The sequence below is a fragment of the Lucilia sericata genome, unplaced genomic scaffold (assembly GCF_015586225.1).
Source record: "Lucilia sericata isolate MDLA Ls3-8-SP2 unplaced genomic scaffold, ASM1558622v1 Contig003358F_arrow, whole genome shotgun sequence".
Lineage (NCBI taxonomy): Eukaryota > Metazoa > Arthropoda > Insecta > Diptera > Calliphoridae > Lucilia > Lucilia sericata.
Window position 1 is genome coordinate 9,085 of NW_023996831.1, and position 22,583 is coordinate 31,667.

At 30.2% G+C, this 22,583-nt stretch overlaps 1 protein-coding gene across 1 annotated transcript; it reads left to right on the forward strand.

Moving 5' to 3' along the window:
- Window positions 1–806: 806 nt before the first annotated feature.
- LOC119614766 (tyrosine-protein kinase Fer-like) lies at window positions 807–17,621 on the forward strand (the record flags this gene model as incomplete). The annotated part of the gene is made up of 6 exons (XM_037970876.1): window positions 807–880; window positions 12,749–12,845; window positions 12,916–13,249; window positions 13,319–13,597; window positions 13,659–13,830; window positions 15,765–17,621. Coding segments are annotated over 6 exons (2,798 nt in total), but the record flags the coding sequence as incomplete, so codon positions are not given.
- Window positions 17,622–22,583: the final 4,962 nt, after the last annotated feature.

A 22,583-nucleotide genomic window follows, 5' to 3' on the forward strand; every position in this document is an offset into this window, starting at 1 on the left:
TCGGATCGCCATAGATCCGGATCGGGACAAAAACCAAACGATGGAGATTAGCGTAATGTTTATATGACATAGTTACAGTTCCAGATCGCCACAAAAGAATCGACGGGTACTTATTTTATGTGTGTTCGGCCAGAGAAGGGTCATAAAGTTTACAACCCTTCTTGAAGATTTGATTTGGGCCCCTACTGAAAACACGAAGCTACCATTTCTCGCTAATAACAAGTAAATTCATTCTTTCGGCCTTTTTCACCTAAAGTTCTCCATTATCAATCTTCTGCTATAGAGGGCCAAATCGATTTACTATAGGTCTTTCTCTTTGTCATTTACAAGTAGACATGATCTTTGAAAAAAGTTGGTCTAACCAATATTCGGATAAGTGATGATCTATTATTTTTCATCGTATTGATTCAAGAACCTCTCAGTGTAACATTGACCGCCAACTGTTGCAACAGTTCTTCTGTCATTAAAAGTACTTCCCTGGTAAAGCTGTTTTTGACTTAGAATTTTTTTAATGATTTATATATAATTATCGTGGTGCCAATATCTAATTACATATTGTGGAAATTATCCCAACTTATAATGCTCACTAGTGACTTCTCTTCTTAATCCAATTCACCAGAAATAATCTTAAAATTAATCAGAACGTAGCTTAATTATTTTCATTTCACAAAAATCACGAAAAATGTTAAGAAAATTCTGCAATCTTCAAATCTCCCAGATTTTATAGATTTTAAGCACTGCATAATCAACGACCTGCTGCTGCCTTAAGCAAAACAAACTTTATCACAATTACTTCATTTTTCTAGTCGTAGTTCTTGTCTGTTCATCTGTTTATCTGCCTGCCAGGGCAAAAGTGTTAAAATTGGCACTTGTTATAAAAGTGAGAAAAGAAATTAAAAATCTCATAAAAAGTTCATTAAATAAAGTGTTATAATTTAGTACATTTTTTACACTGTTAGTTTTTAAGCGTTTTTTTATATCTGTTTTGCTTTTTTGTCACTTTAAACGCATTTGTGCGTTTTTTCTCTTTAATTTCTCATAAATTTACTTGTAGACAATTTCATTTTATGTTTTTGACCTAAAAATAGCACAAACAACAAATAAGAGATTGTTGTATACTTGTAGTAAGTAGTTTTGTTTAGCGTTCTGAGAATTGTATTTCAAACCCCATGACTACAATATGTCTAATAACAAGTGCCAAGTAGAACGGCACTATTGTGTTTATTTTTAACGCAAGAAATGAAGTAAAATATTACAAAATATTTTTAAATTTATTTATTAACTGCAATCAATTTTATTTTAACATATGAATTTTGACACTCTAAATTATGCGTGTTAATAGTGTTTTAGGTCATAGTGACTGGAAGTGAAGGTTATGTGTATGTCTAGTAAGTTAATTCACTTGTTATTAAATGTGTAAAAGCATAAACATTTATTAAGTTAAAGTCGAAAAAACTGAATAATTGTTTAGTAGTTTGAACTGAACTAGAACTGAACTAGAACTGAATTAGAACTGAACTAGAACTGAACTGGAACTGGACTAGAACTGAACTAGAACTGAACTAGAACTGAACTAGAACTGAACTAGAACTGAACTAGAACTGAACTAGAACTGAACTAGAACTGAACTAGAACTGAACTAGAACTGAACTAGAACTGAACTAGAACTGAACTAGAACAGAACTAGAACTGAACTAGAACTGAACTAGAACTGAACTAGAACTGAACTAGAACTGAACTAGAACTGAACTAGAACTGAACTAGAACTGAACTAGAACTGAACTAGAACTGAATTAGAACTGAACTAGAACTGAACTGGAACTGGACTAGAACTGAACTAGAACTGAACTAGAACTGAACTAGAACTGAACTAGAACTGAACTAGAACTGAACTAGAACTAGAACTGACTAGAACTGAACTAGAACTGAACTAGAACTGAACGAGAACTGAACTAGAACTGAACTAGAACTGAACTAGAACTGAACTAGAACTGAACTAGAACTGAACTAGAACTGAACTAGAACTGAACTAGAACTGAATCTAGAACTGAATAGAACTGAACTAGAAACTGAACTGGAAACTGAACTAGAACTGAACTAGAACTGAACTAGAACTGAACTAGAACTGAACTAGAACTGAACTAGAACTGAACTAGAACTGAACTAGAACTGAACTAGAACTGAACTAGAACTGAACTAGAACTGAACTAGAACTGAACTAGAACTGAACTAGAACTGAACTAGAACTGAACTAGAACTGAACTAGAACTGAACTAGAACTGAACTAGAACTGACTAGAACTGAACTAGAACTGAACTAGAACTGAACTAGAACTGAACTAGAACTGAACTAGAACTGAACTAGAACTGAACTAGAACTGAACTAGAACTTGAACTAGAACTGAACTAGAACTGAACTAGAACTGAACTAGAACTGAACTAGAACTGAACTGAACTAGAACTGAACTAGAACTGAACTAGAAACTGAACTAGACTGAACTGAACTGGAACTGACTAACTAGAAACTGAACTAGAAACTGAACTAGAACTAGAACTAGGACACGTGAACTAGAACTGAACTAGAACTGAACTAGAACTGAACTAATGAACTTAGAACTGATAACTGAACTAGAACTGAACTAGAACTGAACTAGAACTGAACTAGACTGAACTAGAACTGAACTAGAACTAGAACTGAACTAGAAACTGAACTAGAACTGAACTAGAACTGCAACTAGAACTGAACTAGAACTGAACTAGAACTGAAACTAGAACTGAACTAGGAACTGAACTAGAACTGAACTAGAACTGAACTAAACTAGAACTGAACTGAACTGAACTGAACTGAACTGGCTAGAACTGAACTAGAACTGAACTAGAACTGAACTAGAACTGAACTAGAACTGAACTAGAACTGAACTAGAACTGAATTAGAACTGAACTAGAACTGAACTAGAACTGAACTAGAACTGAACTAGAACTGAACTAGAACTGAACTAGAACTGAACTAGAACTGAACTAGAACCCTGAACTAACTGAACTAGAACTGAACTAGAACTGAACGAGGATGACTAACTGAACTAGAACTGACTAGAACTGAACTAGAACTGGAACTAGAAACTGAACTAGAACTGAACTAGAACTGAACTAGAAACTGTCTGAACTAGAAGCTGAACTAGAAAATGAACTAGATAGAATGAACTAGAACTGAAACTAGAACTGAACAGAACTTGAACTAGACTGAACAGAACGAACTAGAACTGAACTAAAACTGAATACTAAAACTGAACTAGAAAACTGAACTAGAACTGAACTGATGAACTAAAACTGAACAGGACTGAACTAGAACTGTGAACTAGAACTGAATAGAAGGAAACTAGAAAACTTGAAACTAGAACTGAACTAGAACTAAAACAAGAACAGAATAGAACCTGAAGTAGAACTGAACTAGAATGAACTCGAACTAAAACAAGAACAGAACTAGAAACTGAAATAGAACTGAAGTAGAAACTGAACTCGAATGAAACTAGAACTGAACTGAATGAACTAGAACTGAACTAGAACTGAACTAGAACTGAACTAGAACTGAACTAGAACTGAACTAGAACTGAACTAGAACTGAACTAGAACTGAACTAGAACTGAACTAGAACTGAACTAGAACTGAACTAGAACTGAACTAGAACTGAACTAGAACTGAACCAGAACTGAACTAGAACTGAACTAGAACTGAACTAGAACTAAACTAGAACTGAACTAGAACTGAACTAGAACTGAACTAGAACTGAACTAGAACTGAACTTGAACTGAACTAGAACTGAACAAGAACTGAACTAGAACTGAACTAGAACTGAACTAGAACTGAACTAGAACTGAACTAGAACTGAACTAGAACTGAACTAGAACTGAACTAGAACTGAACTAGAACTGAACTAGAACTGAACTAGAACTGAACTAGAACTGAACTAGAACTGAACTAGAACTGAACTAGAACTGAACTAGAACTGAACTAGAACTGAACTAGAACTGAACTAGAACTGAACTAGAACTGAACTAGAACTGAACTAGAACTGAACTAGAACTGAACTAGAACTGAACTAGAACTGAACTGGAACTGAAATAGAACTGAATTAGAACTGAACTAGAAATGAAATAGAACTGAATTAGAACAGTACTAGAACATAATTTCTTACTGATGAAGGTTCTAATACATAGTATGTGTTTGTTTACATGTGTTCAAGAAGAACTTGTCTCTAACAAATAAAATTCAACGTTTTACGAATTTACTACAAAACAATAACCGAGTATTTATCATTCTTTTTGGTAATTTATGACCAAAACAAACTAAGAAAATAACCCAAACAAAATCAAAACATCCGCTTCATAAAAACAACGATTAAAGACAAATTTTTGATCAGCACGTGATGTCGTCTACCACACAAGATCATTTTGTTATTTCATGTTATGTTTTAAGATTTGACCAAAAACAACAAGAAAATTGATTGAAAATTTACGTCCACAATTGTTAATGTTTTTCTGTGTTTTTTCTTGCTTTTTTGGTTGAGGTTTTTTTTTTGTGTAATTTTTCTTGCTATTGTGGTGGCTGCTGCCGTTGTAGACAACAGTAAAACTCGTTGTTGCATCCAAATTGCAGCTGGTCACGATGAACTTTAAACATTTGGAAGCAAAAAAAAAAAAAATATATAAAATGCTAACAAAATGAAAACATAAGGAGTTCTATAGAAAAACTTATATTTAGGTAAAGCACACCTGAGTTGGAAAATAAATTTTCAACAATTTACTATGGATTTTACCCTGCATGAGCAAAATAAACGATGTATTTTAAACAACTAAAAACCACTATTTATTTTCTGTAAGGAAAATTAATTGATTTTCTTTGAACATATTCGCAAAACCGAGAAAGAAAGAACAATTTTCTATTTTTCAAAATATAAACTTCTGCACATATGCGAGTTAAAAACAAACTTTTTTGTTGTTTATCTTTTTGTAATGAAAGTGCTAAATTTATATGGCAAATATGAAAAATGTTTATTTAAAACAAGTTATGTCAGTCGGGTGGTTTTTGTTTTTGTGTTGAACATGCAATTTGACTAGAAGGCACAATGGGTTGTTGAGTGATAGATTTGAAACTAGAATAGAAATAGAACGGAATAAAACAGAACTAGAACAGAACTAAAACAGAACTAGAACAGAACTAGAACAGAACTAGAACAGAACTAGAACAGAACTAGAACAGAACTAGAACAGAACTAGAACAGAACTAGAACAGAACTAGAACAGAACTAGAACAGAACTAGAACAGAACTAGAACAGAACTAGATTAGAACTAAAACAGAACTAGAACAGAACTAGAACAGAACTAGAACAAAACTAGAACAGAACTAGAACAGAACTAGAACAGAACTAGAACAGAACTAGAACAGAACTAGAACAGAACTAGAACAGAACTAGAACAGACATAGAACAGAACTAGAACAGAACTAGAACAGAACTAGAACAGAACTAGAACAGAACTAGAACAGAACTAGAACAGAACTAGAACAGAACAGAACTAGAACAGAACTAGAACAGAACTAGAACAGAACTAGAACAGAACTAGAACAGAACTAGAACAGAACTAGAACAGAACTAGAACAGAACTAGACCAGAACTAGAACAGAACTAGATTAGAACTAAAACAGAACTAGAACAGAACTAGAACAGAACTAGAACAGAACTAGAACAAAACTAGAACAGAACTAGAACAGAACTAGAACAGAACTAGAACAGAACTAGAACAGAACTAGAACAGAACTAGAACAGACATAGAACAGAACTAGAACAGAACTAGAAGTAAATTAGACCTAGAACAGAACTAGAACAGAACTAAAACAGAACTAGAACAGAACTAGAACAGATCTAGAAGAGAATTAAAACTGAATTAGAACAAAACTAAAACAGAATTAAAACTGAATTAGAACAGAACTAGAACAGAACTTGAACAGAATTAGAACAGAACTAGAACAGAACTAGAACAGAACTAGAACAGAACTAGAACAGAACTAGAACTAGAACAGAACTAGAACAGAACTAGAACAGAACTAGAACAGAACTAGAACAGAACTAGAACAGAACTAGAACAGAACTAGAACAGAACTAGAACAGAACTAGAACAGAATTAGAACAGAACTAGAACAGAACTAGAACAGAACTAGAACAGAACTAGAACAGAACTAGAACAGAACTAGAACAGAACTAGAACAGAACTAGAACAGAACTAGAACAGAACTAGAACAGAACTAGAACAGAACTAGAACAGAACTAGAACAGAACTAGAACAGAACTAGAACAGAACTAGAACAGAACTAGAACAGAACTAGAACAGAACTAGAACAGAACTAGAACAGAACTAGAACAGAACTAGAACAGAACTAGAACAGAACTAGAACAGAACTAGAACAGAACTAGAACAGAACTAGAACAGAACTAGAACAGACATAGAACAGAACTAGAACAGAACTAGAACAGAACTAGAACAGAACTAGAACAGAACTTGAACAGAACTAGAACAGAACTAAAACAGATCTAGAACAGAACTAGAACAAAACTAGAACAGAACTAGAACAGAACTAGAACTAGCACTGAACCAAAACTGAACTAAGTAGGTAGAACTAACAACAAACTTAGCTAAACAAGAACTTATCCAGAACTGACAATAAGTTAACAGTTGGTTGTATTAAATTTGAATGAAATTGGATATATAAAAACTAAACCAGCCCATAGTGAAATTAAAAAAAAAACCTCATGAATATCAATAATTTTAATTTAATTTTTCTCGCAACATAATGCATATATTACGGTATTATTATTTTTGTTATTTAAAGCCGCAATTTTCTTACTCGTTTCAAACCATAAAACTGTCTTGGAAGATGCGAAAAATATGTTTGTTCATCTTTTCAAGCGCTAAAAAAAAAATACAAAAACAAAATTCACACAGATGTTGCTATCTATAGTTTCCATAAAGAAAAAACTAAAAAGAAACTAAAAACTACACATTCATGATGCAAAAAGGCAAAAACAATTAATTGATAATTTAAATGTTAAATGAAAAAGTCATTTTATTTATAGTGGAATGAATGGTTAACAAATGTCAAATAACTTGGGAATTTATTTATACAAAACTTGCGAGAAAAGAGACAAAACTAACGAAAAATTTATAAAGAGTTAAATATTTTAAAAAATATTTAAATAGTTTTATAAAAAAATTTTATGTAAAAAATGTTTAACAAAATTGTAACATATTAATACAACTTTTTTTATTAATATTGTTAGATATCCAAAAGAAATATTTTTTTTACAATTAATCAATGTCAATAGTGTCATGTTAGAGTTAACTTGACCTACATTCTCATAAATTCTTAGAATTTGAAAAACGCGTTTGATGAAAATGTCAAAAACGTAAGCGTAAATTACAAATATCAAACGAAAATATATTTCATGTTAAAGTATTTTCTAATTCGTTATTGCCAACTCTTTTATTATTGGCACTTATTGTGGCACAATTCTTTTTTTACAGTAATTTGTTTAATTGTTAAATTCCAATTAAATTTCAATTGTGGCAATTTATTTTAATAAATAAACAAAAAAATATATTCTACTTTTTTCACTTTCGCTGTGTAATTTTTTAGTATTTTGTTTCAATTATGCTGGTTTGGCAACTTTCAAAATATTTTTATACAGACCAGAAAATATGTATTGATTTTGCGGCAAAACAAAAAAATAAATAAATTTTTGAGAAAAAATTAAGGTAAACAACTTGTGTCGTATACATTTTGATATTATGCAGCAAATTTTTAAAGTAAAATTGTAAAAATCACGACCTAGTTTTACGACTTTTTGAATATGAGTCAGAATTAGATTAATTCATGTTTAATAGAAAGTTATAGTAAACTATTTTACTAGTATAGTATATAAAGTTATGGACCAATTTTAGAGTTATTAATTTTTTTGTTTAACAAAAGAAAATTCTATTTAATTTATTCAACTTTTCCGATATCGCGTACAGCATGCACAGTGAGGCAGGATGGCATTTAATTTAAATAAATCTGAGATTGAAATGGGTTTAGTTTTGATTCTAATTAAGATGCTCTAAGATCGAAAATTAACTGGTCTTAACAAAAGTTATAAGTTTGGGGCAAATATGGATCAAGTTATTCCTGATATTTACAAATGTATTCAAAAATAGGTCAAATTAGGAAGGGAGCAGGAGCGACATATTCAAAAAATAGTGCATGTTTTTTAATACCAAAATTTTTTTCCGTAAAGATGCTATTAGGTCTCTGCCGAGCGCTTTTCTTAGCTACGACCATTTCAACTTCCAAAAAAATTCAATTTGCTCCACTGTGTTAGTTAGTTAGTTAGTAGTTAGTTAGTTAGTAGTTAGTTAGTTAGTTAGTCGTTAGTTAGTTAGTTAGTTAGTTAGTTAGTTAGTTAGTTAGTTAGTTAGTTAGTTAGTTAGTTAGTTAGTTAGTTAGTTAGTTAGTTAGTTAGTTAGTTAGTAGTTCGTTAGTTAGTTAGTTAGTTAGTTAGTTCGTTAGTTAGTTCGTTCGTTCGTTTCGTTCGTTCGTTCGTTCGTTCGTTTCGTTCGTTCGTTTTCGTTCGTTCGTTCGTTCGTTCGTTTTTCGTTCGTTCGTTTTAGTTCGTTCGTTCGTTCGTTCGTTCGTTCGTTCGTTCGTTCGTTCGTTCGTTCGTTCGTTCGTTCGTTCGTTCGTTCGTTTTCGTTCGTTCGTTCGTTCGTTCGTTCGTTCGTTCGTTCGTTCGTTCGTTCGTTCGTTCGTTTCGTTCGTTTCGTTCGTTCGTTCGTTTCGTTCGTTCGTTCGTTCGTTCGTTTTCGTTCGTTCGCGTTCGTTCGTTCGTTCGTTTTCGTTCGTTCGTTTTCGTTCGTTCGTTCGTTCGTTCGTTCGTTTCGTTCTTCGTTCGTTCGTTCTTCTTTCGTTCGTTCGTTAGTTCCCTTCGTTTGTTCGTTCGTTCGGGTTGTCCTCTAGCCCTCGCTCGCCATTTAATAGAATTACTTTCCTTTAAGACCACTCGATAGATTCTTCACAATTTAGCTAATGGACTAATCCACAGATTTATCTACTTCATACATTAGTCAGTGCAGTAGTGATTTTGTAACTTTAATACCTAAAAAGTACTATTTTTAATATTTTAAAAAAAATTTTAAAAAAATATACCAACTTTTTAATTAAATTTAGCCAAGTGCATTTTTATTTAAAAATTTCTCTTCCAAAAATAACATTTAATTTAACAACAGTTAAATCGGGGATGCCATAATACCCATGCAAAAAAAAAAAAAAATAAATGAATTCCTTGAACACATTAATTTTTTTCTTTTTTTTTAATTGTAATAAATTCTTAAAAAATTGTTTATATCATTAACAAAATTACGTCAACGAGACGTCATAACTTTTTCAAAAAAACCTGTATAGAATTTAAATTAGAAAAATAACACCAACAGTAACTAACCGAAACCCCAAACAAAAGTGTCTGTTAAAAAGAATAAATTCATAAGTGTGTAACCGTTAAGTAGTTTAACATTTTAACGTCATATAAACTATATTTTATCTTTTTTTTTTTAATTTTTGTTTTTATTTTATAATGCAACATACAAAATTTCATAGAAATATAGAAACGTGGAAAAATGTAACTAACAGAGCCGCAAAATAAATAAAATTGTTCATTAAAAGTTAAAATGTATGAAGAAAAAAGTTAAAAAAACAGTAGATGATAGTAAAGTAAGTAAAAGACTTTTTGTAAAGTTAAATGTTGAAAAAAATAGCAAAACACTTGAAAAGAAATGTGACACGAATAAGAAAAACTTTTAGTATTTAAGAAATTTAGTTTCGAAACAAAAACATTGTAACAAAATGCAAACTTTAACTAAAAGATACCAAAATTTTATTAAATATTTAAACATTTAACTATTTCCGTTGTGAAATATTGTTGTTTTTTTGTAAAGAGTTAGACAATTTGCGCCAGCATTTATGTTGCTTGAATATGAAATCTTAAAATCAGTGATCGACTCAAAGAGTATTTATTTTAAGCTATGACTAGACTATAGACTAGACTATAGACTAGACTATAGACTAGACTATAGACTAGACTATAGACTAGACTATAGACTAGACTATAGACTAGACTATAGACTAGACTATAGACTAGACTATAGACTAGACTATAGACTAGACTATAGACTAGACTATAGACTAGACTATAGACTAGACTATAGACTAGGACTAGACTAGACTAGACTAGACTAGGACTAGACTAACTAGACTATAGACTAGACTATAGACTAGACTATAGACTAGACTATAGACTAGACTATAGACTAGACTATAGACTAGGACTATAGACTAGACTATAGACTAGACTATAGACGAAGACTAGACTAGACTAGACTATAGACTAGACTATAGACTAGACTATAGACTAGACTATAGGACTAGACTATAGACTAGACTATAGACTAGACTATAGACTAGACTATAGACTAGACTATAGACTAGACTATAGACTACTATAGACTAGACTCTATAGACTAGCTATAGACTAGACTATAGACTAGACTATAGACTAGACTATAGACTAGACTATAGACTAGACTATAGACTAGAACTATATAGACTAGACTAGACTATAGACTAGACTATAGACTAGACTATAGACTAGGACTATAGACTAGACTATAGACTAGACTATAGACTAAGACTAGGACTAGACTATAGACTAGACTATAGACTAGACTATTAGACTAGACTATAGACTAGACTATAGACTAGACTATAGACTAGACTATAGACTAGACTATAGACTAGACTATAGACTAGACTATAGACTAGCATAGACTAGACTCTAGACTAGACTATAGACTAGACTATAGACCTAGACTATAGGACTACTAGACTAGACTATAGACTAGACTATAGACTAGACTATAGACTAGACTATAGACTAGACTATAGACTAGACTATAGACTAGACTATAGACTAGACTATAGACTAGACTATAGACTAGACATAGACAGATAGACTAGACTATAGACTAGACTATAGACTAGACTATAGACTAGACTATAGACTAGACTATAGACTAGACTATAGACTAGACTATAGACTAGACCATAGACTAGACTATAGACTAGACTATAGACTAGACTATAGACTAGACTATAGACTAGACTATAGACTAGACTATAGACTAGACTATAGACTAGACTATAGACTAGACTCTAGACTAGACTATAGACTAGACTATAGACTAGACTATAGACTAGACTATAGACTAGACTATAGACTAGACTATAGACTATAGACTAGACTATAGACTATATTGACTAGAATATATACCAAATTATAGACTACACTATATACTAAACTATAGACTAGACTTGACTATAGACTAAACTATAGACTAAACTATTGACTAGGCTATATACTATACTATAGAATAGTCTATAGACTAGACAATGGACCAAACTATTACTAGACTATAGACTGGTCTATTAACTAATCAAAAGCGTATAAGTTAAAAAGCTACCGTTCATTTGCCTGTTGAAAACACGATAAAGTCTGAACGAAACGAGGTAGTGCGCTGAAATTATCATATTGATCCAGGTTGTTTGATATTGAAAATTGGCTGTATCGACCAGAATACAGTTTAAAGATTCATAAGTGCCTCTCTACCAAATTTCATGATGATCAGTCCATAATTGACCCTACCCCCATATAAGATCGTCTTCAGAAAATTACTTCAACCCTCATTATAGATTTAATAATTATCAAAATTCCTTAACAAAATTTTATATAGCTCGGTTCATCACTCTCCCACCCTAATAAAGTCCTCCTTCAGAAATGACTTTATCTCTCTAGCAAATGTATTGAGGATCGGTCGTTTAGTTGATTGACTAGTCTACTCACTTGCTCATAGAATAGTCAGTAGACTAAGCCATGGGGAAGCCAATCGACTACAGCATAGACTTCTCAATAGACCAATCAATAGATTAGTCCATAGAGTAATCAATAAACTTGTAACTAGTGAATAAAGTATTCAAATAACAAGTCATAAAATTTGTCTTGTTGACTAGGCAATAGAAAGATCCATAACCTAGTCAATAGACTTGCTTATTTACAGGTATGGCCTCTGAGTGCCGGTCACTGCTTCAAATCGACAATGGCTTATATGAAATTTAATACATAAATATGAGGTAACTTTTGTTTGTGGTCGTTGGGTTGGTGGGTTGTTCGGTCGGTATATTGGTGCACGTTTTTGTTTCAAATTTCTAACTAGTGCAATTTTTTTACAAGTCAGTAGGTTACTGGTGTTTGTTTAACTTTGGGAAAATAATAAATAAAACATGTTAAGTTTTAAAAGGGAACAAATCGTACGTTTTTATCAGAAATAGGCATTTGCGTTCCTCAAACGAATTTCATTAAATTGTTAGCAAAATATATGTAGTGGTGGACTTTGATTAAATTACGGAAAATTACTTCCCTAGTTTCAAGTGTGATTATTGATCAGTTTAAAACTTTGGAATCAAAATAAATTATTTGTAAAAAATTGGTATAATTTTGACTCAGTTCGTTAAAATCCGATAATTGTTTGCTTTAAAAAACGCAAAATATTCATAACTTACCTTTGACCTTAATTCCTCAAGCAGATTATTTATAATATTATTTTTCTCATTACAGCTTACAGATGAAGTGGTACGCAAAAAGTCCGAATATCAAAAGCATCTTGAGGGTTATAAAGCCCTGAGAACACGTTTTGAAGAACATTATATTAAAGGTAAATATATACCGACTTGATAGATTGAAAATATCAATATTTTACAAATATCTTTGTATTTATTTTACAGCCGGTCGTGGTGGTCGTAAATTAGATGATGTTCGTGATAAATATCAAAAAGCCTGCCGTAAATTACACTTAACCCACAATGAATATGTACTCTCCATAACAGAAGCCATTGAAGTGGAAAAGGATTTTCGTAATATATTATTGCCCGGCCTCTTGGAACATCAACAATCGGTACAGGAAAGTTTTATATTATTGTGGAAGAATATTTTACAAGAAGCCAGCCAACACAGTGATTTAACAGCAGATAAATTTAAAGAAATACAAAAACGTATTGATAATGTGATAAATAGTATAAATCCCAGTGAAGAATATCGGGAATTTACCGAGAAACATAGGTAAGTTTAGATTTTATCCAAAGAAAACCATTTAATTATATTGTTAATTGCTTTTCGTTTCATCACTAGAACCTCCCCCACCAGCCCTGTAGTATTTCAATTTGATGAATCTCTTATCGAAGATATACCCGGTAAACTACAATCCAGTACATTGGCTGTAGATAATCTCACTGTGGACTGGTTGCGCACCAAACAATTGGAACTGGAATTGTCGGTTAAAGATTGCCAAGAGAAACAATTGAAAATGATAGAACATGTTAATGGTGGTTCACCGATAATTGCCAATGGTACTATAACCTCAAATGGTTCCATAACAAATGGTATACAATCCTGCAAAGAAAATCAAAAGTAAGTTGTTTTTTTAAGTTTATACTCAAGAGAATTTTTGATTTATAAACGATTTCTTTAGCCGCCAATCCAAGGACTTAAATGCCTTAAGATGCCAAGAAAAACAGAAACAAAAATTAGTTGACATGATTAAATTTGCCTTAAATGAAGTTGGCTGTGAAGAACTGCCTTCGGGTTGTGATGATCATTTGGATCCTAATTTTGATCATGGCTTTAATAATGATAATCATCAGGTATGTGTGTGTAATATTGTTTTGTTGAGGTGCAGGTTAAAATTTAAGTTGTCTTGTTACTGAGGTTGAGGTAGTAGTTGTAATTTTTTGGCATATGTATTAGTTTTTAATCTAGAAAAGGTCATGGAATTTAGTCATATAATGCATTTAAGAACACTTTGTTTAGTTTCACTTTGAAGATGAGTAAAATATGATCGAAAATTAAGCTAATGAATTTTTGCAACTGTTTTAATAAAGCCGTTTATTTGGAGCTTTTAATGTAGCTTTGTGTGAAAGTCAGGTAATACTTATTATATATCACTGGAAAGCTTATTGTGTCTACTTTATAAAACTTTATAATATTTTTAATATATGTAGAAAACCTAGAACACTTTTGTGTAAAATAACAAAAAATTTGTTTTTCAAAAATGTTTTTATTTTTTATAGTTGGAGCTTTTAATATAGCTTTGTGCGAAAGTCAGGTTATACTTATTATATATCACTGGAAAGCTTAATATGTTTACTTTACAAAACTATATAATATGTTTAATAAATACACAATACCTAGAATACTTTTAGGTAAAATAACCAAAATGTTTGTTTCTAAAATATTTTAAAAGTGTTTATTTGGAGCTTTTAATATAGTTTTGTGCGAAAGTCAGTTTATACTTGTTTTATATCACTGGAATGCTTATTGTGTCTACTTTTCAAAGCTATATAATATGTTTAATAAATACAGAAAACCTAGAACAATTTTATATAAAATAGCCAAAATTTTTATTTCCAAAATGTTTTTACTTTTTAAAAGTAAGAGAGTTTACTTTGAGCTTTTAATATATCTTTGTAGGAAAGTTAGGTTATACTTATTATATACCACTGGAAAGTTTATTGTGTCTACGTTACAACGCTATATGTTTAATAAATACAGAAAACCTAGAACAAATTTACGTAAAATATCCAAAATTTTTACTTCCAAAATGTTTTTACTTTTTAAAATTAAGGGTGTTTATTTTGAGCTTTTAATATATCATTGCACGAATGTTAGGTTATACTTATTATATATCACTGGAAAGCTTATTATGTCTACTTTACAAAGCTATATAATATGTTTAATAAATGCAGAAAACCTAGAACACTTTAATGTAAAATAACCCAAATTTTGTTTTCAAAATAGGTTTACTTTAAAAGTAGGGGCGTTTATTTGTAGCTTTTAATATAGCTTTGTGTGAAATTCAGGATATTATATTTTACTGGAAAGAAAAGCTTATTGTGTCTACTTTACAAAACTATATAATATGTTTAATAAATTCGAAAACCCTTGAGCAATTTTATGAAAAATATCAAAAATATATGTTAATTTTTTTATTCTAAAGGCTTTTAGTTGGAGCTTTTTATATAGCTTTGTGCAGAGGTTTTGTCTATTTATTTTATATCACTGGAAAGCTTAATGAGTCTACTTTAGAAATATTCATAATTTGTTTAGTAAACAAATAAAACCTAGAACACTTTTAGGTAAAATAATGAAAACTTTTAATTTTTTAAAAAGTTTCCAATTTCTTTTGTACTAATATTAAGTTAGATCTTCTGAGCATGGTAAAATCATTTGGTATAAATCAACTGAATAAATAAATAGTAGTAAATTACTAGGGGATCTGGCGTTATTGACCCTAGCCCCACTCTATATCCATTCTGCTTAATTTTAACAGTTGCAATAATTTCAACTTATTTTTCGATCATATTTGTAGGAAATTTCTAGTAGGAATTAAAAAAGAACCAATTTAATCAGCAACACTTAAACATTTGTGACTTATTATATAATACGACTATCTTGATCTTATTTCTCTTCCAATAAAAAAAATGCATATCTTTTTCTCCCTAAAAATAAAACAAAAAATCACCAAAAACAAAACTAACCTTCATATATCATTAATTACAAAAAAAAAAACAAAACCTAGAACTCCAATACAACTCCATCCGTAAGTATAATTAATGAACTAAGAAGACGTGGTGGCGTTTTAACACTACTACGAGGACGTCATTTTAAACGTAAATCAACACCACAACCTACAACGCCGACAGCTGCTACCAGAGCCAAAAGGCTTAACAACAAAATGAAACCCAGATCCCAGAGTTTGGGTTCATTATCGGTAAATAATCCTAATAGTCCTGCCAGATATGAGCCTATTACTAACCTACCCATGCGCATGGCTGCCAGTTATGAAACGAATAATAATCAAGGTTTTCTGCATGATTCAAGTGATTTTGATAAAGATTATACATTACGATTTGTGCCTTCTAAGTTAAGACGCAGTATGAGTCATGGTTCTATATGCTTAAGAAATCCCTTTAAAGAACAGGATGAGGATGATGAACTAGAGGCAAATGCCAATACTAACAAAGCTTTAAATAACAATCATATATATGCTGATTTAGATTTAAAGGAGGAAAGGGAAGTTGATAAAAATATGGAGGTATATAAAGAGGAAAAGGAAATTATAATTAAAACGGAATATCCGGCGGTAGTGGTAAATGAAAGTCAAAGCTGTCTAAGTAAAGTTGTTATAGAAATAAATAGAGTAGATGATGTTGTGGAAGAGGAAACTAATAAAGAAGTAGTAGAATGTGTAGCGGTAACAGAAACTAAGCCCGAACAAACTCCGTCCGAAATACCCGAGGTAATGCAAAATTCTATTGATGCCCATTTGGATAAGATCGATGAACTAAATCGTACTTTAGACAATCGTTTAAAACGTAATATTACACCTCAAATAACCGATTTAGATGCCATAGAATCTGCTGAAATTGTAGATGTTTTACAACGAGGGGCCATCTGCCTTAATGACAATACAAACAAACGTTATTCCACCTCCAGCTCGGATAAAGAGGTGCAAGTTAATTGTAACAATCAAGCAAATGATAAACAGAAAAAGAGATCTCTTTCGTTTTCACAAAAATCCATAAATGCCATACTCTGTAATATCAAAGAGTTTTCAAAAAGTCCTCTCACCAAAATGCATATTACGACGCAGGATAAAGACAAGGAATCAACCAACACGGATGCCAGCGAAACTAATTGTTTTAGTAGCAAACAATCCCAAGAAACAAATAATACTACAGCGAATCTTTTAAATAAAACACTGCCACCAGCTCCAGCCCCTACACCAATACCACTAGGTGATCTTAATACAAACACTTCTCCCCTAAAGAACACACAATGTAGCAATGACACCACTAATGAGGATAACACAACACAAACACCACTAACAACAGCAACAACTGGCCTTAACGAACATTTGCAACAACAACAGAAAAAACTACATTCCCTAGAATCTTTAAATGTTAATCATTCCACTGCCAATGAAAATCCGTCCAAGGATACACACATTATTACCTCAAAACTTAAATTTAAAGTGCCAAAAATACAAAAGAAATCAAAAGCCATACGTCAAACATTCCGCAGTAAATTCCTACATTTTCAATTGAGAAAAGGCAAACTCTGTAAGACATGCACTAAACGTCGACGCATACATCCGAGTAAAAGTGTTTTTGATTTTTCCAAAGAATTCCATTTCAATACTGCCAACGAACAGAGCAACGAAGAGAATGAAGAGTTTTGTACATGTCCCCTAGATCATCCTTCCTATCCGCCACCCTCAAATAAACGCATTAATATAACCTCCTCGCACATCAGCAATTGTTTCGATGATGAGGATGATGGTGAAACGAGTGATGATGTTTTATCAATGAAGGATCATTGCTATTGTGTTCCAAGTCTGGCAATGAGTGTGAGTAAATAGTCAAGTTTAGAAGCAACCAATAGGGGATTTCATTTTCCTCTCTCTCTTTATTTCTCTTATACACTGACTTTTTTTTAATTTGTAATAATTTTGAAGCACTTTTTTAGTTTTAGATGATCACTTGAATCCTGTAAAGCAAATAAATTGTTTCTATTATTTTATGAAAAGTAGTTAATAATAATTTTTTTTTTAATTAGTTGTTGCTTTTTGTGCAATTATTGTTGTAATTTTTTCATAGTTTTAGTTTTAATTAGCATGTAATTTATATTTATAAGTTATTTTTTAATATTTTTTTTTTAATTTTTGGCTTTAACTTTAATACTTTTGCATGAATTTGTTATTTATTTTTTAATTGATTTTTAAATTTAAGAGCATTTCTTTATTTTTAAATTAGGAGATTTTTTTCTTTAAATTTATTTTTTATTTCTCAATATATTTGTTTTTCTAGAAACCCTTAAAAAACGCATATTTATTTTTGCTCTTAATTTCTCATTTCAAAATATTTATAAAATATGAATTCACCCACTTTTACACTTTGTATGACGCATCGCAAATAGTGTTGTGAAATTTCCGAGTATAATGTTGAATCGATTATTTAAATTGTTATAAAATTATTGGAACTTTATTCTTTAGAAAAATTTCATTATTTTTTTAAGAAAATGTAGTTAGAAAGCTCTTCATTCGAAAAGCTTTCTTAAGATAACTTTTCAAAAGAGAAATTTTGGTCAAAAACTTTTTAAAACAACAATTTTCCTTATAAAACTTTTCGAACAAAGAATTTTCTTTAGAAAGCTTTTCAGCTTTTTTTTTTAGAAAACTTTTTGATTTTTCTTTAGAAAATTTTTCGAGCGAAAAGTTTTCTCTAGAAAAGTTATTTTTTCAAAATTTTGAATGAAGATTTTTCTTTAGAAAAGTTTTCGAGTGAAGAGTTCTATAGAAAAGCTTTCTTAAAAAAAAACTTTTTGAATGAAAATTTTTTCTTTAAAAACGTTTTCGAAAGAAGAATTTTCTTTGGAAAACATTTCGAATGAAGAGTTTTCTTTAGAAAACTTTTCGAATGAAGGGTTTTCTTTAAAAAAACTTTTTAAACGAAGAGGTTTCTTAAGAAAACTTTTCAAATGGAGAGTATTCTTTAAAAAAACTTTCGAATGAAGAGTTTTCTTTAGAAAGCTTTTCGAATGAAAAGTTTTCTATAGAAAAATCTTCGAATGAAGAGTTTTCTTAAAAAAAAATTTTGAATGAAGAATTTTCTTTAAAAACTTTTCGAATGAAATGTTTTCTTTAGAAAATTTTTCGAACAAAGATTTTTCGTTTTTCCTTTAAAATACTTTTCAGAATAATAACACTTTGGACAAATTGTTTTCTTTTACAAAATATTTCTCTATAACATTTTCTTTAGAAAACTTTTTGAATGAACAGTTTTCTTTAGAAAACTTTTCAGTTCAATTAGCAGTTTTCTTTAGAAAACTTTTCGAATGAACAGTTTTCTTCGTAAAACTTTTCTTTAGAAAACTTTTCGAATGAAGAGTTTTCTTTAGAAAACTTTTCCAAAGAAGAGTTTTCTTTTGAAAATTTTTCGAATGAAAAGTTTTCTTTAGAAAACTTTTCCAATGAAGAGTTTTTTTTAGAAAACTTTTCGAAGGAAGAGTTTTCTTTAGAAAACTTTTCGAATGAAGAGTTTTCTTTAGAAAACTTTTCGAATGAAGAGTTTTTTTAAAAAACTTTTCGAATAAAGAGTATTTTTTAGAAAACAATTAATAACACTTCATCCGAAGTGTTTTCTTTACAAAATATTTCTCTATAAAATTTTCTTTAGAAATCTTTTCGAATGAAGAATTTTCTTAAGAAAACTTTTCGAATGAACAGTTTTCTTTAGAAAACTTTTCGAATAAAGAGTTCTCTTTATAAAACTTTCGAACAAAAAGTTTTCTTTATACAGTTTTTCGAACAAAAAGTTTTCTTTATAAAATCTTCTTTTTGGAAATCTTCGAATTAAGAGTTTTCTTTAGAAAACTTTTTCAATGAATAATTTTCTTTAAAACACTTTTTGAATGAAGAGTTTTTTTAGAAAATTTTTCGAACAAAGACTTTTTTCTTTAGAAAACTTATCGAATGAAGAGTTTTCTTTAGAAAATTTCCAATGAAGAATTTCTTTAAAAAACTTTTCGAATGAACAGTTTTTTATAAACATTTCCTTTAGAAAACTTTTCGAATGAAGAGTTATTCTTAAACAACTTTTCGAATGAAGAGGTATCTTTAGAAAACCGTTCTAATGAAAGTTGTCTTTAGAAAACTTTTCGAACAAAAAGTTTTCTTAAGAAAATTATTCGAACAAAGATTTTTCTTTAGAAAACTTTTCGAATGAAGAGTTTTCTTTTCGAAAAAAATAAAAAAAAAATTTCGTTTTTTCTTTATAAATTATTTGGAAAGAAGAATTTCGAAAACTCTTCTTATTTTCGAAAAGTTCTTTAGAAAACTTTTCGAATGAAGTTTTTTTAAAAAAAAACTTTTTAAAATAATAATATTCTGTAGCTCAATTTTCGAATAAAAAGTTTTCTTTTTAAACTATTTTGTAAAACTTTTCCAGCGAAAAATTTTTTATAAAAAATTTTCAACCAAATTTAAAAAACTTGTTAAATAAATCCAAATTGATACAATGCCAACAAATTCTACATGTTTCTAAATATTCACTAAAATGAAACCACCTAAATGATTATTCTACTTAAAATTAAATAAATATTTATACTAAAATCTAAAATTTCGCACTCCCAAAATCGCGCTACAAATGCCAATATAACACACTCAAATTCTGGTGAAACAAAATAAAACTTGAACTTTTTAAAATAAATCGAAAATGTTACAAGTTCAACAGGAAATTCACAAAATAGTAAATAAATTTAAATAAGAGAAAAAAAGAGAAAGAAAATTTTGTGATAAATCTCTTAAATAAAATTTTACTGCTCATTAAGTTTTCATTAATGAATTTATTGTTTTTGCTTTTAAACAAAAACAAAACAAAAAATTAAATTAAATGAAAATTTTCCTCTTCTAAAACAGTTGTTTTGCAGCAGTTCATCATACTCAATGTTGTTTCAAAACAACAAAATACGAATGTAGGAAAAAAAAAAGAAAAACGTGTGAAAAATATTATTTCTATACTAATTTTCTTTTTGCAATTAAAAGTATTATGTGAACTAAATCTATTTAACAGAAGAAGAAAAAAAAGCGAATTTTCTAAGCATTTTCTTAAAAAAGAAAACTGGCATTTATTTATAAAAGAAAGTTTTTTTTTCGTTATAATGTTTAGTACAATACGGGTAAAGTGTTGCTGAAAAGTAAAAATTTTTTTAATGTTAATTTAAAATATGAGCTCTTCCGGTCAAAGTAGTTGTAGTTCTCATGCTACTCATGTGCCCATGTATTTTTTCAACAATAACAATTTAAATGGGCCACCAAAACCACCGGCTCGTAAGCGTAGACCCAAATCAATGTTCTATGTAAGTATTGCAAAATATTTATATACATATATATGTTTTCCCAGAGTGTGCAATATTTGGTATATTTTACTTTGTTAAAGATTTCCATAATCCCATAAATATATATTATATTGTTTATATATTAAATTTTATATACTAAGTTACTCCCACAAGTTTGGAATACAATAATTAAATAAGTCCCACTCATTTCCTTTTTAAAAAATTGTTTATTTTATTTTTAGCAAATATTTTTTTTTTGGTTTTGTAAAATTGTTTTGGAAAAAATTTCAATATTACAAAATTATACATAAATATTTTTAAGGGGGAACTTAAGTGTGTTTTTGGGCAAATCTACTAAATATATTTCAGTTAAAAATAAAATTTTTATTTATTATTTGGAATATTTTCAATTAGAATTTTCAGTGTAATAAATTTCCTCTAATAGTACTCCCGGGTTTCTTCGCTACAGTTAACGAAATTATATAAATAATAGATTACAAAAATATTAAAGAACAAAATGTGAAAACTTTCACAGATAATTTGCAAAAAGTACTTTTAGAATAAAACAATTTAAAATCTTTTGTTTTTCTCTTTCTAGACAAAATTTTTAAGAAAATTCAAAATATAAAACCAGTAGAAAAGTACCGAAATTGATACAATCCGTTGTCAAAAGTGAGCTTATCACGTTTATTTACAACGGATGTGTATAAAATCTAAATAACACCCAGTTATCATTTTGACAACCACGTGGTAATTTTGACAGTGCATCCTTTTCATTGCAACAACGTCTTGTTGTCATATCAATTATGCTTTGTGTCATTTCGGCAATGAATCGTTGTTATTGCGACAACGAATTGTTAACATTTCGACCACGTAACGTCCTGTTTGACAACATAGCGTTGTCATTTTGGTAACACATTATTATTTTTTAGTTGATTTGATAATGTCGTGTATTTTTTAGACTTTTTATACCCATCCTCAAAAAAGATGGGGGGTATATTGATTTTGTCATTCCGTTTGTATCACATCGAAATATTCGTCATAGACCCGCAAAAGCGTATATATTCTGGGTCCTTATTAAATTCTAGTCATGTCCGTCCGTCTGTCTGTTGAAAACACGTTAGAGTCCGAATGGAATGAGCTAGAGGGTTGAAATATTCCAGAAATATTCTCTATAGGTAAGGTTTGTTGTTGAAAATGGGCCATATTGGTCCACGTTTTCGGATAGCCCCCATACAAGTGGACCCTGGAAAACAGCCTTAACGGGCATATGTGTTTAAAAATGTAACTATAGCGATGTAATTCAACATAAATAAGTTTTATATGAGCCAAAAACTCCCTGCCAAATTTTATGAGGATCGGTAAATAATTGACCTTACCCCCCATATAAGGTCCTCTTCAGAAAATAACTTAAACCCTCATTACTCGCTTAAAAATACGACTATAGCGATGAAATTTGACATAAGTAAGTATCTTAGGAGCCAAAACTTTTCCACAAAAA